The sequence below is a fragment of the Phalacrocorax aristotelis genome, chromosome 5 (assembly GCF_949628215.1).
Source record: "Phalacrocorax aristotelis chromosome 5, bGulAri2.1, whole genome shotgun sequence".
NCBI lineage: Eukaryota > Metazoa > Chordata > Aves > Suliformes > Phalacrocoracidae > Phalacrocorax > Phalacrocorax aristotelis.
This window is the reverse complement of record NC_134280.1, coordinates 65611052-65624903: the sequence shown is the minus strand read 5'-3', so window position 1 is coordinate 65624903 and position 13852 is coordinate 65611052. Positions and strand designations below refer to the sequence as shown.

Below are 13852 nucleotides of genomic sequence, written 5' to 3'. Positions count from 1 at the left end.
AAGTACCTCTTTGATGCTACTTTACACCTCTCAGTTAAGCTTCATGCCAATTTCAGGACAGGATTTGGAGATTGAACTTTAATTAAAAGCAAAGCTGATGATTGGGAGTCAGCTTGTAATACTGTCTGCACAGTGTGCTTGCAGCAAGAGACACGCTTATGCTCCTTGTAAGATGTGAGATGTTAATTTAAATTTTTATTTCCTTTTCTAATTGGTGGAGGTTGAAACTTTTGTACTGATTTTTAATGGCCATTTTGCTTAGACAAGCAGAAAAACATACAGTAAGATCTAGGTAGAGAGAAGTCAACTTGAAAGTTTTTGGACAGAGTTAGGAATCGGGCTGTTTCCAGAAGTTACAATTTTATGAGCAAGGAGATATTGAACATTCCTAAAGCTTTGTTTTGGTCTGTGTGAGAAGGATTTTTTGTGTTCCTTATGGTAGAGGAGGCATTATCAAGGCAGCAATATTTTTTTCTACTAGGCATCGTCCTGAAAATGTCTAGGCTTCCAATGATTAGCTCAGATTTTTGTGTGCGGTTAACTTCATTTTGGCCTGGCCTCAGACCAAGGGCCTTACAGGTCTGAAGTATCGATAAGCTCTTGTGCCAGCTTCTCTGCCCTCCCCTCAAAGTACTGCACACATTTGTAACACGTATATTCATAACGTAAAGGACGAAGGTTTCTTGTGATTAAAGTTTACTTTATCAGTGTAGATCACATTTTGATGTAAGCCCTTAAAAATTCTAATTGATTAATGAGTTTCAGATGGTGGTTTCCCTCCAGTGCCCCTCCCCCTGCTCCTAACATGTACAGTATGCTCCAAGTTAATCTGGGAAAGCTCCAGAAACCTTGGGCTAAATTGGTTGTGGTATAGTTTATAAGGATAATAAAATAACTAGAAAAATTGAATTTCCTTACAAAAATATGCTTGCATTTGTGAGCTTATGTTTTGTCTGCTTGTTTATGGTAGTGAGAAAACTAAGATTACAGATACATGCATTTAGGATGATGCAGATGAGAGTGACCTGTTGTTTCTTGCAGAAGGGAAAGCTCTGTCATAGCTCTTGACGAGGAGCTCTGCAGTGTGGTAGCAGAATCACTTCAAAAGTGGTTGTGTGTGTTTTTGCATATGTAAAAGGGCAAAATGAGAGTAATTACTCTTCCATAGTAAACTGGAAATTGCAGGTGGTAAAGGTTGACTGGGTAATGTCTATCAGCGAGCAGCAGGTCTCCGTGTTTTTTCCTACTGCTTCTTTTAGTCCACTTTAAGGATTTCAAGTAGGGGAGTTTTCATGGTTTCACTTGGGGAGATTATTCCACTGTCTAGCAGATCTCACCGTAGGGAACGGTTTCCTGACAGTAAAAATATCAATTACAGAAGTTGTTAGTTACCTCTGAGGCTCTCAAAGGAAGACATTCATATATCTTCTCCCCCCCCCCCTTTCTGCGTATATGTGTGTGTATACACATGTGTATGTATGTGGGTGAGGGGGTGGAAAAACAAGAGCAGCCTTTAGCCTGTGGACTAATCATATACTCTCCAAATCTGAAAAATATGCGAACACTGAGGCAGGAAGACTGAAATTGGTTGTCAAATTTGAATGTATTTATACTTGGACGTGCTACGTGTGTAAAGCTGGCACTTGCTTATGGGAAAGCGCTGATTGCAAGTAAGAGCCCCAGATTGTGGGCAGCTTTGCACAAATCTGCTTGCACAAATGTGTGTTTTGTTGCTGCAACTTAATCTGTTTATGAACATTGAATCTTTTCTTCAAGCCTCTTTTGCGCCCAACGTGCAGTTACAGTAAGTGAATGCTTCACAGAGCCCACTTAAACTTCAGTAAAGTTTCAAAAGTTTTGTTCTTTTCCATCTGCTTGAGGTGATTAGAACTAGCAGGGAGATCCAGCAGAGACCCTTGCCAGATACTCATGAGCTCTGTTCTGGCTTTTGATCCTCTGTCTCCTCTCTTTCCAGGATGGCTGCTTTCCAATAGCATTACCTTCTCTCTAAGACAGCAGGAGATTGTCTGCAGTTATAGCCGATACCCCTCTGTCAAAGCCAATGTGCAGTCTAGTGCTCCAGTTCCAGTTCCTTCAGAGGAAACTATTGCTGCTCTGGTCTAAGTTGCTGTCTGCTCTCTCTGCCACTGACAGTGAAGCTATTGCAGAGTTGTGTGCGTGATGTTTTGTTTTTTCTACAACTGATAGCCAATGTGCTTCCTCAATCATATTATAAGAGACCTCACTGTGCAAGCTTAAAGCCTGCGTATTTAATTCTGTGAAGATTTTATGAAATAGAGTCTTTGAACCCGGTGTCCAAGGCAGAGTTATGCCATCTTCTGTTCCAGTTCCAGCTTTGTAGAGCAACCAAGCCACTGAATTGGCATACGTGCAAATCTGCAGCCCTGGGTGACTCTGCTTTGGCTGCTCACGGAGCAGAGCCAGTTAGGTTGCCTGTTAGGCGATAGTACCTGGGGGGCCAAACCAGCTGTCTGTTGCACAGTGTCACAGTCAAGCTGGTTTGGTGCAAAGGGGACATCACGTAGGGCCTTTGCATCAGAGATGATTTGAATGATCTCTAAACAGAGTTCTGCATTTGCTTCATGATTTTTTTTTTCCACCTCCATAGACTTCATTATTCTTTTTATTCTTTTCTAACTGAATATACAAAAAAAAGCTTGTTTTGCCGGATGCTTAATTTCTATGCTAATTCTTAAACCAAGTCATAAAGAGCAAGTGACCCAGCAAGACTTCTTCATCCCTGACCTGGAAGGATTGTGTCTAGGAGCAAGTTAAAAGGAGTGGTTCAAGCCTCCTTTTGAGAACAGATGCACACTGTAATTAGGAATAAGGCTGAAGTGACAATGAAACTTGTATAATACAGAGAGCACTGCACAACCAGCAGCTACGCGGTATAAGTCATTAGGTACATGTGCTGGAACTAGGTGGGTGATTTGGGGTAAAAACTTAATGTTTTGTACGATTAATTCACAGGGTGGGGCATGTGTATTTGCTGTGTATGTATATCTATGTATACACACACACTTTTATACATGCATTTTTACTATATAGAATAATTTTTTTCCTCCTGATTATACTTTATTTTGGTTGAGGAGTACTACTATCGCAATTTCGTGGGTAACGAAGGTGGCTGAAATAGGAAATGGAATTGAATCCGGGGATCTGCGAGTGCCTAATTGTGCAGCCAGTTTTACTTTCTGGATTAAACCTCCTGTGTGTTTTGAGTACAGAGTGTATCATTCTTGAATCCTTTTGTTCTACCAGTTAACCCCAACAAAAGCCAGTGGAATTACAGAAGATGACTTGTTTGATTCTCATTGCTTTCACCTGATGATCACTGACAACAATCAGCAGACAGTGTAAGTTATGCTGCTGGCAACATACAAGCAGTGAGCTACGATACACAGAAGACTAAATGTGCTACTGTAAAGCAAAATAAAAACTTCCCTGTTCGGTAGAAGGAAGCAGAGAGCAATATAACCTTTTAGTGTGTTGAATCCCTTACATGTCACTGGGTGTCCTGTAAACTATCCCACACTGAATTCTTCAGCTAGACAATTAGTCTAAGAATTTGAGATGTCGTCCTCTTATTGAGAGAGATGGAAAAAAGGGCTGTGTTGCATAAATATGACCTGTAACAAAACAGAATGAAAAGTAGTTAAAGGCCTTGCCTGCCTTCAGAATAGTAAGGGGAAGAAGTTGCTTTTTGAGGAACAAAGCGTTTAGAGGTAAGTTTTGAAAATGCTTGTGCGTATCTCACATCAGCCTCAACAGTTTATAGAGAAGTGTAACATTCTATAAAATATTTGACGTGTTTGCGTTGGCTAGTTTTAGAGAGCTTTATATGTGATGATTTGATGTTGCTGTTAGAAAGTAGTGAGATGGAGAAAACCAATATTTTTTGGCTACTTGGTTCATACCTTATGTCTGCCAAAAGAAAAAGATGAAATAGTTGTTGGAGGCAGCGAGGCTTGCCTCAGCTCTGGTGATGTATCCTTGTATGCTACTGTCTACCTCTGTGGCAAGTTAGGTCTGTCTTCTGGCCAAATTCCTCACTGCCAAATTGTCAAGAAACTTTTCCCCAGCTCACCAGAAAATAAATATGTTAGAGATGTTTTAAGGAGGGAAGTTGATGGTATCTGAGCAAAGAATCATGAGCCTGGCCTTGACTACAGGTGGAATCTTTGAAGGGGTCGTGAAGGAGCTCAGGACCCAGCTACTGTCACCTTCACCTAACTCAGTTCAGCTTCCTCACAGGTCCTGGCTAGCATGTCAGGAAGTTTGAATAGTTAATAGGGCTATTACAGTTGATGAAGTAGATGAGTATTTTAACTGAATTATCATGGAGGCTTAAGTTAAATTTAGAAGTTCAGTAGTGGTCAGTGTTTCCATAAAGAATAATTAAGAGTTTGGTAACTTCTGATGCTTGCAGTTTGATAACTGGCCATTGATATGACTTGTAGAATTTGCGATGGGAGCTCCAGGTAACAAATTGCGCTCTGCATCTTGAAGGCTGACCTTTTTTTTTTTTTTTCTTTTAATTTTAAAAATCCAAGGTAGGAATTTTGTTGCTTTGATTCTAACACAGTATTTTACTGAAGTATAGGGGAGGTTTTCAGAGAATTAGCAGGGAAGGGGAAAATCTGTTTGTTTCAGAAATGAAATTAAAGAAAACGGTTGGGTTGTATGTGACTCATCTGTGATTCTTCAGGGCTTTTCTCAGTGGAGGCTCTTCCTCATTCTGCAGTCCTCACTTTGTGTACCTGCTTCACAAATTAACCCACAGGTTATTGTTAATTCAGGGCTACTATTTCAGGCAGACCTGTCCCAGTATAGAGATACCTGATTAATTTTCAGATTTCAGAGATTTTTGTCGGCTGTCTTTCCCCATCTTTCCTAGTTTCCTGTTCTGAGAACCTGTGTTCTATTAAAACTACCTTAAACTCAGAATACCCTCCTTGTCTGTGGATCTGCTCTCTTCTTACTACCACAGTTACTATGAAAATGAAGCACCCATGCATCCTCCAGAATCAAAGCTCTTTGTTTTCCCACGTTTCTTCCTTCAGTGAATCTCAGTCCTTTACACGGCCTGGTTGCTGACCTCTGTGAAACAAGAGGTAGGTCAGTATGAAATATATTTAAAGATAGCCCTGTAACTTAGACACAGGCGGAAGGAACATCTCAAATCCCTGAATTCTCTGCTCTGCACCTTCACAGAGATCAGCCTGAAGTCCAAACAGACTGCAGTGCTCATTTCACAGGCTGATGGGGAAACCCAAACTGCCTCCATGTGGCTGTTCCAGAAGCCTTCTCTCTCGTTTCACTAGTCTTAAAGAAGTGCAACTCTAGACCGTAGAATTACTTCAGCCCCACCAGTGGCAGCAGCCCATTTCGTATCTGGCTGGCTGGCTGTCAGGCATATTAAAGGGTTGTTTGTTATTAATTAGCTCCAAGTTTCATAGGGCACTTCATATACGTGGTCTTGGAAGTGACAAGGTAGGTGGACCTTTCCTGAGGTGAATGAAAAGGGTGGTGTCCCCGTAGTTTTCCTCCCAACACAACCCAGCTCAGTGTGTGTGCCGTGTGCTGTACTCTCAGCAGGGCAGGCACTGCGCAGGGTCCCGTGATGAGTATTTCTGTGTGCATCCTTGAAATAGAAGATCACAGAATAATTTAGGTTGGAAGGGACCTCCAGGGGCCATCTAGTCTAACCCCTTCCTCAAAGCACATACGAACTCTGAAATTACTTCCAGTGAAGAGGTGCAGTGTCTAACTGGTTCCTTTAATACAATGGCGCTGCTTTTTTCAGGTATATTTTTCCAATCTGTATGTCAAAAGAAGCAAACTGCAGGATTTTGTTTCTGAAGTCTTTAGATACATATAGCTGTTAATAAACTGAAAAATCGATGCCAATTTTGATGTATTTTTACTTTGCTTTATTTGTATATTGTATATGAAGTGAACATTCAGGAATGAGAATCTTCATTACTTCTTACTGATATAATTTCAGAGCTGATTCAAGACAATAAACTAGTTTCGGTTCTGGTTCTTACCATATCAGTAGAGTTTATAGACTTCATAAATCAGTCTGAAAAATTATTTTAAGGCTTTTTTCTGGAAGGAAAGTATATGGCAGAGAGATTTATACTTGATTTTTCCCATATAACCTTTGAAGACAAGGTGGTGTCAATTATCCATCTTGCCTCTGTTTCCATCCAAAATGAAGAAGTGATTTGAAGCACTAAATTGCGGTTTCTGAGTGATTTAGAGCAACTTTAAATACACTGTCATTGTAATTCCTTAGCTGTTGGTATCATCTAGTCCAAAGGAAGCTATTTTGAGAGTGACATTCCAGATTGATTTTTTGCATAGCTAACAGCCTGATTCGTCTCCCTCCACTCCCTTGCACCATGCCCCAAATGAACAGGTATGACTTGGATTTAATCAACCAGGAAACCATAAATCCTAGTTGACACTTTTACAAAGTCAGTTTTCAGAATGGAGCTGTGCTTAAATTCCATACTTTAGTAATCTGCCTTAAACGCCTCTACTTTCAAAGGAACTTTGATTCATAAGGATTTCTTTTGTCAGAAACATGTAAAATCTACTGATAATTCAGAAATGTGTATTTGTACAAGGGAATAAAGTCTTTTTTATGCCTATTTTCCCCTTTCCCGAACTGAAAAAATTGTCTAATTTTGGTAAGAAGGATGTTTGTAGTGAGAGCAGTGTCCGTCCCAAGGGCAAGCCAAACTTCAGGACTTGGGGTATACTCGAAAAGGGCTTGAGCAGCCGTTTTTGCGAACAAGGAGTTTAGTTACCTATGATATGGTTAAAAAATGCTGGAGTATTTTCATGTAAGTATTAAAATATCCCACATAGCATTTCATATATTTGGAAATGTCGGTTACAGCACAATTTTATGGAAAGGCAATTGCTTTTTACATTCAGTAAACTTTTTCCTTTTTTTTGGCAAAGGAATTGTCTTCAGTATTCTTGTTATTCCAGGACACAGTGGAATGGTGTAACAAATTTTTATTTTTTGTGGTTGTTTTCGAAGTCACCGTTACCTCTTACCTGACTTGAAAGGTATGTAAAGGACAGAAAGGACCAGTGTTTGCAGGGCATCGTAAGCTGAAGCCAGCCGACGTGTAACCACAGTCGGCGTGGATCAGCTGGTTGACAACAGGCAAAGAACTAATCCTTACGGACCTCCCACCTCCACATCGTGTCTGCCTAGTGCCACCTACGTGAGACCTTGTGACTGCTAGTTGGTGTGGCTGGGCTTTCAGCAGGCTACAGCCTGCCGGGCAAGAAAGAATCCCAGCTCATTGCTACAAGCATTAGGGTCCAGGTCTGAGTTTCTTTTCAGAGAGAAAAATAACCTCCTTTCCTTAGCACGCTTCTGGCACAGATGGGGGAATTAGTCCTTCAGGAGCAGAGATACAGGTCCAGCGGGCCTAACGTCTCTGGCTGCTGCAAGGCTCGGAACATTGAACTAATATTTAACACATGACGTATTGTCTTACCTGAAACTAAAGTTTCAGTAAGTCGTCACTGAAGCAGAGGAGTACTTGTAAAGAAGGTGGAAGTGGGAAGTGTGGGTGACCAGCACAAGCTCTGGTGCTGCTTTATGAAGAAATAATGCTATTCAGTCAATATATTTGGAGTGGGTTTTTTTTTCTGTAATTATTCTAAAGCTGTAGAATAGACTGATTCCATTTGGTAACTGCATTTGTTAATTGTTCATAAGTTTGCTGTAGTAGCATAACTCAGTTGTTCCTGTGTTTTTCTTGGGCCTGATCCAGAAACCTCTGAAGCTTTCCATTTATTTTGAATGGATGTTGGATCAGGCACTTTAGTGAGTTGTTAGCCTTGTGTAAAATGTTTATTTTGATTTGATTTTAATCATTCCTTGCAGAATATTTGGTTATGTGTTGGCAACATGTGTAGCTTGGTGAGTACAAATGAAGTTGACGTTTATCTGTATGATTTAATCACTTGCAATGTGATCCATTAACAAAACAAAACTTCAGTCATCAATGTTGTATTCATGTTAGATCCACATCTGTTTGTCTGACATTTAGTTTCTTAGTATCATAGTTACTGTTGTTATCTTGTACAATTCTAAAAACGGAACCTGCAAAACTTTATTTGATATAATGAAGTACTTCTTTCTCTTCTTTTTCTTGTTTCTTTTTTTTTTTTTTAATATAATAAAACAGGTACCACAAGCGGATAAGCGATGTGCACTGCTCTGAGCCCGAAGGCACGTGGGCCTGGCCTCTCTGATATGCATCAATACAGTCAGTGGCTTGCAAGTAGACATGAGGCCAACTTGTTGCCGATGAAAGAGGATTTGGCCCTCTGGCTCACAAACCTACTGGGTAAGATAAAATAAGAAGGGAAGAAGATACTGGGCAGTAAGAGAACTCTATACACTGTTAGCTGGGAATTCAGTACTTCTCTGCATTTGAAAAATAAAGGTAGTTATGACTAGGTAGCTACCTGCACATAGTGCAACTGTTAGCAAGGTCAGAAAAGCTAATGAGTAATTTGCATCCGCAGTGTCTCTGTGAGTAGTGTAATTGAACTTTATTATTCAGTTCATGTTTATTTTTCCTCAAATTTCCCTTTAAATGTTCTTTTGCATGTGCTTTCTCTATTAATACCATTAAGCTGAATGGTGCTAATTACTGCCATCAGCTGCGACTCTCATTTTTATTGGTAGGCCTCCTGAAGAGTACGGGTGTGCCAACTGTCTTGAACGGAAGGAACCGTTAAATGGTTCTTTGCTGACCAAGCAGTCCAGTGATTGATAATCGCCGCCCAAGGCAATGCATGCTAAGACTTGTGGAAGCTTGTGCGTAGAGGGGTCTGACCTAGGGGCTGCAGCTGGGACCTGGGGATTTACTGATGGCAGCTGTACATCATGGTGTGTGAAGCCAAAACATACTGCTGATGAAAGAGGATGCAAACCAAAAGCCAAGAAAAAAATCGGGTACACATGAAGAGAAGTGAATGAGAGTATGTCCCTGGCAGGAAGGAGAGAGACAGTTCTTTGGGATGTACGACTCATTCAGGAAGGTGGAATTTAGAAACTATGAGCCAGGAAATAGTATGTTGTTTGTTGAGAGCATTCAGGGGAAAATGGCTTTTGTGTGATCTCTGTAAGTCCAAAGGATTCTACCGAAGTAATACATGACTTACACAATACCTCATCCTAAAGGAAACATGCCAGCAGTTCCTCTCATTAAGCAAAGAGGAGAAAAGGTTTCAGAGGAGGTGATGTTTACATGAAACTTTTGTTGACGTTATTTGGGAGGAAAATTTAGATGAGTGTTTTAAATTTTGCTGTGTGTAGGTTTTTTTGTTTGTTTGTTTTATTTTTTTTGGAAGTCTGTTCTGGTGAGATGTAGGCAGCGTCTTGTCCCAGCAAATGCTGTAGCTGAACCGTCTCAGTGATATCACACAAAGAGAGAGTATATCTAGTGCCTTTCATCTGCACGTTCTACACTGCTTTATTGCCTCCTTTTTTAAAAGGAAGGGAAGTATCCCTATGATGAGAGAGGTGTAGTCAGTAAATAGAGTGTTAGTAGAGTGCAAGAACGCAGTATTTTCCCAGTAGGCGATACTCATTTTAGAGCTGGAATGGGTATGAATCCACAACTGCAAAAGTAGCACTTGTTTAAATTACGTCTTTGTGTGGTACTTCCATTTAAATCAGTGAGTTTTGAATATAAAGTTGTCTAGGCAATACCAGAAGAAAATCCAGAAACCCTGACTTTTCATTCCAATTACCACAAGCCAGCAATCCAAAGACTGGTTTTTGAATCAGAAGCAGCACATTCCATTAAGAACTTAATATATTGTTTAAATGTTTCAAACAATGAAGTTTTAGTGAGCTGCTCTAAAACAAATAGAAGCTTGTTTGCAGTTCATAACAGAGTGCTCACAGTGACAAGTTTAGGAATGAGGTCACCTTTTTAGCAAGAAAGTAGCGACCAGCAGGAGGTTCTGAAATGCCAACTATAATTAAAAATCTGATTTTTCATATGGACACCAAACTCTGCACTGCAGAATGAAATGGGCACAGCCTTCTTTCAATTAAGCAGCATACACAGTTCATTTGCTTAATGTGTTCCCCCACACCTTGTGACACCAGGCTCTTCTTTTCTGAGAGTTTGTCTGGAAGAACAGAAATTACAGTGATTTGTTAAACTGCTTTGAATTCCTGTGTAGACATTGTTATTCAAATTCATAATTCAATTAAGTTAAAATTCACATTCAAAATAAATTATGTGTAACTGAATTAAAGTAATTAAGAGTCATATAAATATATTAACTCAGAACTCAAATTTGGTTATAATTACCGTATAATTTAGGTTAACTTTAATGAGAGGAGGGACACATGAGCATGTTGCTGTAAGATAAAATAGGTATGAATTTATAGCATGCTGCAGTTGCCTTGTTGTAAAAACCTGTTTGTATTCTCTCGCTTTTCGGCATCCAAGAGGATAAAAGGATGTGCAAGACTTTTTTTTAAAATTTATTTTTTAAAATTTGTTTGTTGTGGGGTGTTTTTCCTCCATGGGAGAAATGATGTACTTTTCATTAATGGTCAGTGGATATTCACATGCGTGGATGTGCTGATAACACAGAGCAGATAATATTCTGTGTATTCACACCCTAGTTTGCCCTGTGCTATAACTTGTGTGGCCTCATTGTAAGTGTCTGTATGCCAGTTCTAACGCAGTAGGTTTTATCAATTTATGAAGAAAATTAATACACACTTCATTCAATTCTTGCCATGTTGGTTCATGTTTTGTTTAATCTATATTTTGTTCATTCATTTGTATTGTAACTCAACAAGGACATATAATCTTTTCAAATAAATGTAGATTTTTTAAAAGATAATAGCAAGTACTTAAGGCAAGAATAGGGCTGAACCTCTTTGAGATAGTTTGATCAACGGATGGCGTTTTTAGAAACTTCTGTGGAGAGGCAAACATGTCCTACACAGCGTTACTGGAAGTTAAAATGGTGACAGTTTTGCAGCAGCAAAGCCTGGTGAGGGTTCGAAATTACAAATTGGAAAACATGAAAAGAATATTGCACTTTGTACTGTGAATGAAGGGTTTTGATATTAGATGGAAATGAGGCATAACTAGAATTTGACCTTACCCAAGTGACGAATTGGAAGAGTGAGATACATAGTGCAGCTGGAAAATAATGCTGTAAGAACTTTTAACCCTGAGACTTTGGACATTTTATTCTAATTTAGCGTGGACATTGTTGTGGCTTTGTTTGGTAATCACTAGTACTTTTGTACGTGTTTTGCTAATTATTTTTGGACCCATGTCAGAGAAACTTGGAGCTTCTGAGAGGATGGTTTGTCATTACAGCTCCATTGCTGAATAGATTTTAGCTGCCTGTATCTGGGGGCTGGAAAAAGGACATTGCAGATGAAATTGATATGTCAGATGGGATTGACTCATACAATATTGTACATTGTAGCATTCTTAGAGTGGGGCACATCAGTGTTACCGTGGTTGGGGTTTGCATGCTGGAGAGGAAGGTTGGAGCTATGGATGTTGTGTCTCTTGCCCTCGCTTCCCTCTGCTGAGCTCTGGTGTCTCAGTTGAAAGATCTTTGCAGTGGCAAGTTAAAGATGTGTTAACCCAACTGTTCTGCAAACCACGATAATCTCTCAGCCTTGTTTTTCTTACGTATACAGCCAATGAAGCACTCGGCAATGCTTTCATTGCTGACACACTCCAGATTTGGTAGATTATGTATATACTTAGTTAGTATAAGTAAGTAGAATGCTCTTGTGGGTACTGAAAACAACCGTTCCACCTTGAGCAAGCTTTACATGGGAATTAGCAGAGTTGGGCCATAGTAATCTTATTGCAGAGGCATAGTGGCAATCTGAAAGCAAACAGGGTTTGTTTGTCTGCTGTACTCCCCAGTACTGTCTTGTTTTCTCCTGTATGACCACAGAGGCGAAAGGGCTGACATTGGGAGGAGTGGGCTTCATAGCCAGTCTGTAGCTTAGGACAGTACAGAGGGATGGTTTCTCTGCTGCCCCTTCCGCTATTGCATAGGGCTCTGATCTTTTTTCCTGTTTATCTGTTTATTCCCGGAGCCCATTTACCACCTGCAGAGGGTTATGGTATTGTAGTTTATCCCATCCAGCTTCATTTAGCACATGGGACCATGGAACAGACCTTTAAGATGTGCCTGGGCACATGTCTGGGCTCCAACGTTTCAGTGCTGAGGCCTTTTCCTAGCAGAGCTTTCTGGGCTTCAGAAGCTCATAGGAAAGGAGCTGGAGAATGCAAGATGCTGAGGATTTGGACGTGTAAATGTTGCGTGTTGCATGAGGCATGTGAAAGTTGCCTGCATGCAAAAGTGAAGTAGGTTTGGAGAATAGGAACAGAGAGGTAAGGGGTTAGGAGAGGTATTGAGGTGAAGACCAGGCATAGAATTTAAAGGTGTGATGGGAGGTGTAGTTTGGGGGATGAAGGGTGGGAAATCTTCTGCAAGAAAACTGTCTGTCTTTGATTCCGAATTAAAGCACTACCTGCTTCAGCTCAGTGTTCTTGCTCATTTTGCTGCCTAAGAGGATTCTGTAGCAGTACCTTTATTTTCAACATCAGCGTGTTCAGCTCAAGTCGGTGGGAAATGAAGGTTTTAAATATCTGAATACCAAGACGTGAATGACACTGATACTTCCAGTGGTTCTGCTGGCACTGATGCAGTTTCTTATTTAGCTGAGTGGCTTTATAATTTTCTGTAGTTGCAACATGCCCTTGGGATTGTTTATATGTCCCGTTTCAAGTAAGTGATAATGTCTCAATGCTATCAAAACTACTCCTCTTGTTGTCAGCTATTGTAGGAAACAGAGTAGCCTTGTCAGACAAGAACCAGTTTTCCATGTGCATGAAATTATTGGCCTTTTTTATTTTTATTGCATTTTGTTATGTTGGGTTTAAATGCCACACAGTTTGAGAAGGTTAAGAGGAATTGTTCCACTGGTGCCTCAGTATTGTAGAAGCTCATCCTTTTACTGATAGTTTCAGAGACTCACCTGAGTGACAGGTTTCTATTTGTAAAGTAGTAGTTCTGTGTCACCACTCAAGCGTACAATTAAAATAGTCGATTGGTAGTTGTGAGGCTGGAGTCAGTGTCTTGCTCTGTGGTCGTTAAACTAAGCATGGAAGAACTCGGTGCAATAATAGTGGAACCAACGAGATTTTGATGCTTTGCTTTAGCCTTTGAGTCCCTTTGCCTTCTTCTGAAGGCTCTGGTTGTCTGAGATGGCCCGCAGGGAATGTTTTACCTTTGGTCTCTTGGGCACACCCTAGGCTGGGCTCTTCATAGTTATTCTTCCGTAGACCTCCCAGCCTGGTTGCATTAGGAGTCCCAGGACTGGGTGGCCTTAGAGAAAGCTGCCCGTGGTTTCCAAGTGGTAGGTGTTTGGGTATAGAAGTTTGTCTTTTTAAAGGGCATCTGGTGATTGCGGTAAAGGAGAGGGTAAGCAGTGCTTGCGACGGTTGAGAAAGCCTTCATATTCCTGGTTTTTGGTTTTGGTTTTTTTTTTATACTTTTAGTGTTGTTTTTTTATTATACTTAATGTTATTACCATTCTATAAAAACATTGCAACTGCTTTCTTGTAATTATAGGGGGACTTATACATTTTTAATGGAGTTTAATGTTTTTTCCATACAAATATACAGAGCCATTTTTTTCCTCAGGCTATGAACATTACTCTCATTTGAATCAATACATTTCAACTGTTAAATATGTCAGAGTGTCTGTTTTAGC

The 13852-nt window shown here is 40.2% G+C and overlaps 1 protein-coding gene across 6 annotated transcripts in view; it reads left to right on the top strand.

The window, feature by feature from the left end:
• GAS2 (growth arrest specific 2) overlaps positions 1-13852 on the top strand; it is a 99111-nt gene that overhangs the window by 1979 nt on the left and 83280 nt on the right. For 3 of the 6 annotated variants that reach the window (XM_075094956.1, XM_075094960.1, XM_075094958.1), the window contains exon 2: positions 8247-8408. In XM_075094956.1, coding sequence (XP_074951057.1) covers positions 8267-8408 — 142 coding nt within the window. In that variant the 5' untranslated portion in view covers positions 8247-8266. Of the gene's footprint in view, positions 1-3285; positions 3381-8242; positions 8409-13852 lie in introns of those variants that run through there. The other 3 variants (XM_075094957.1, XM_075094959.1, XM_075094961.1) reach the window with 2 other exon arrangements.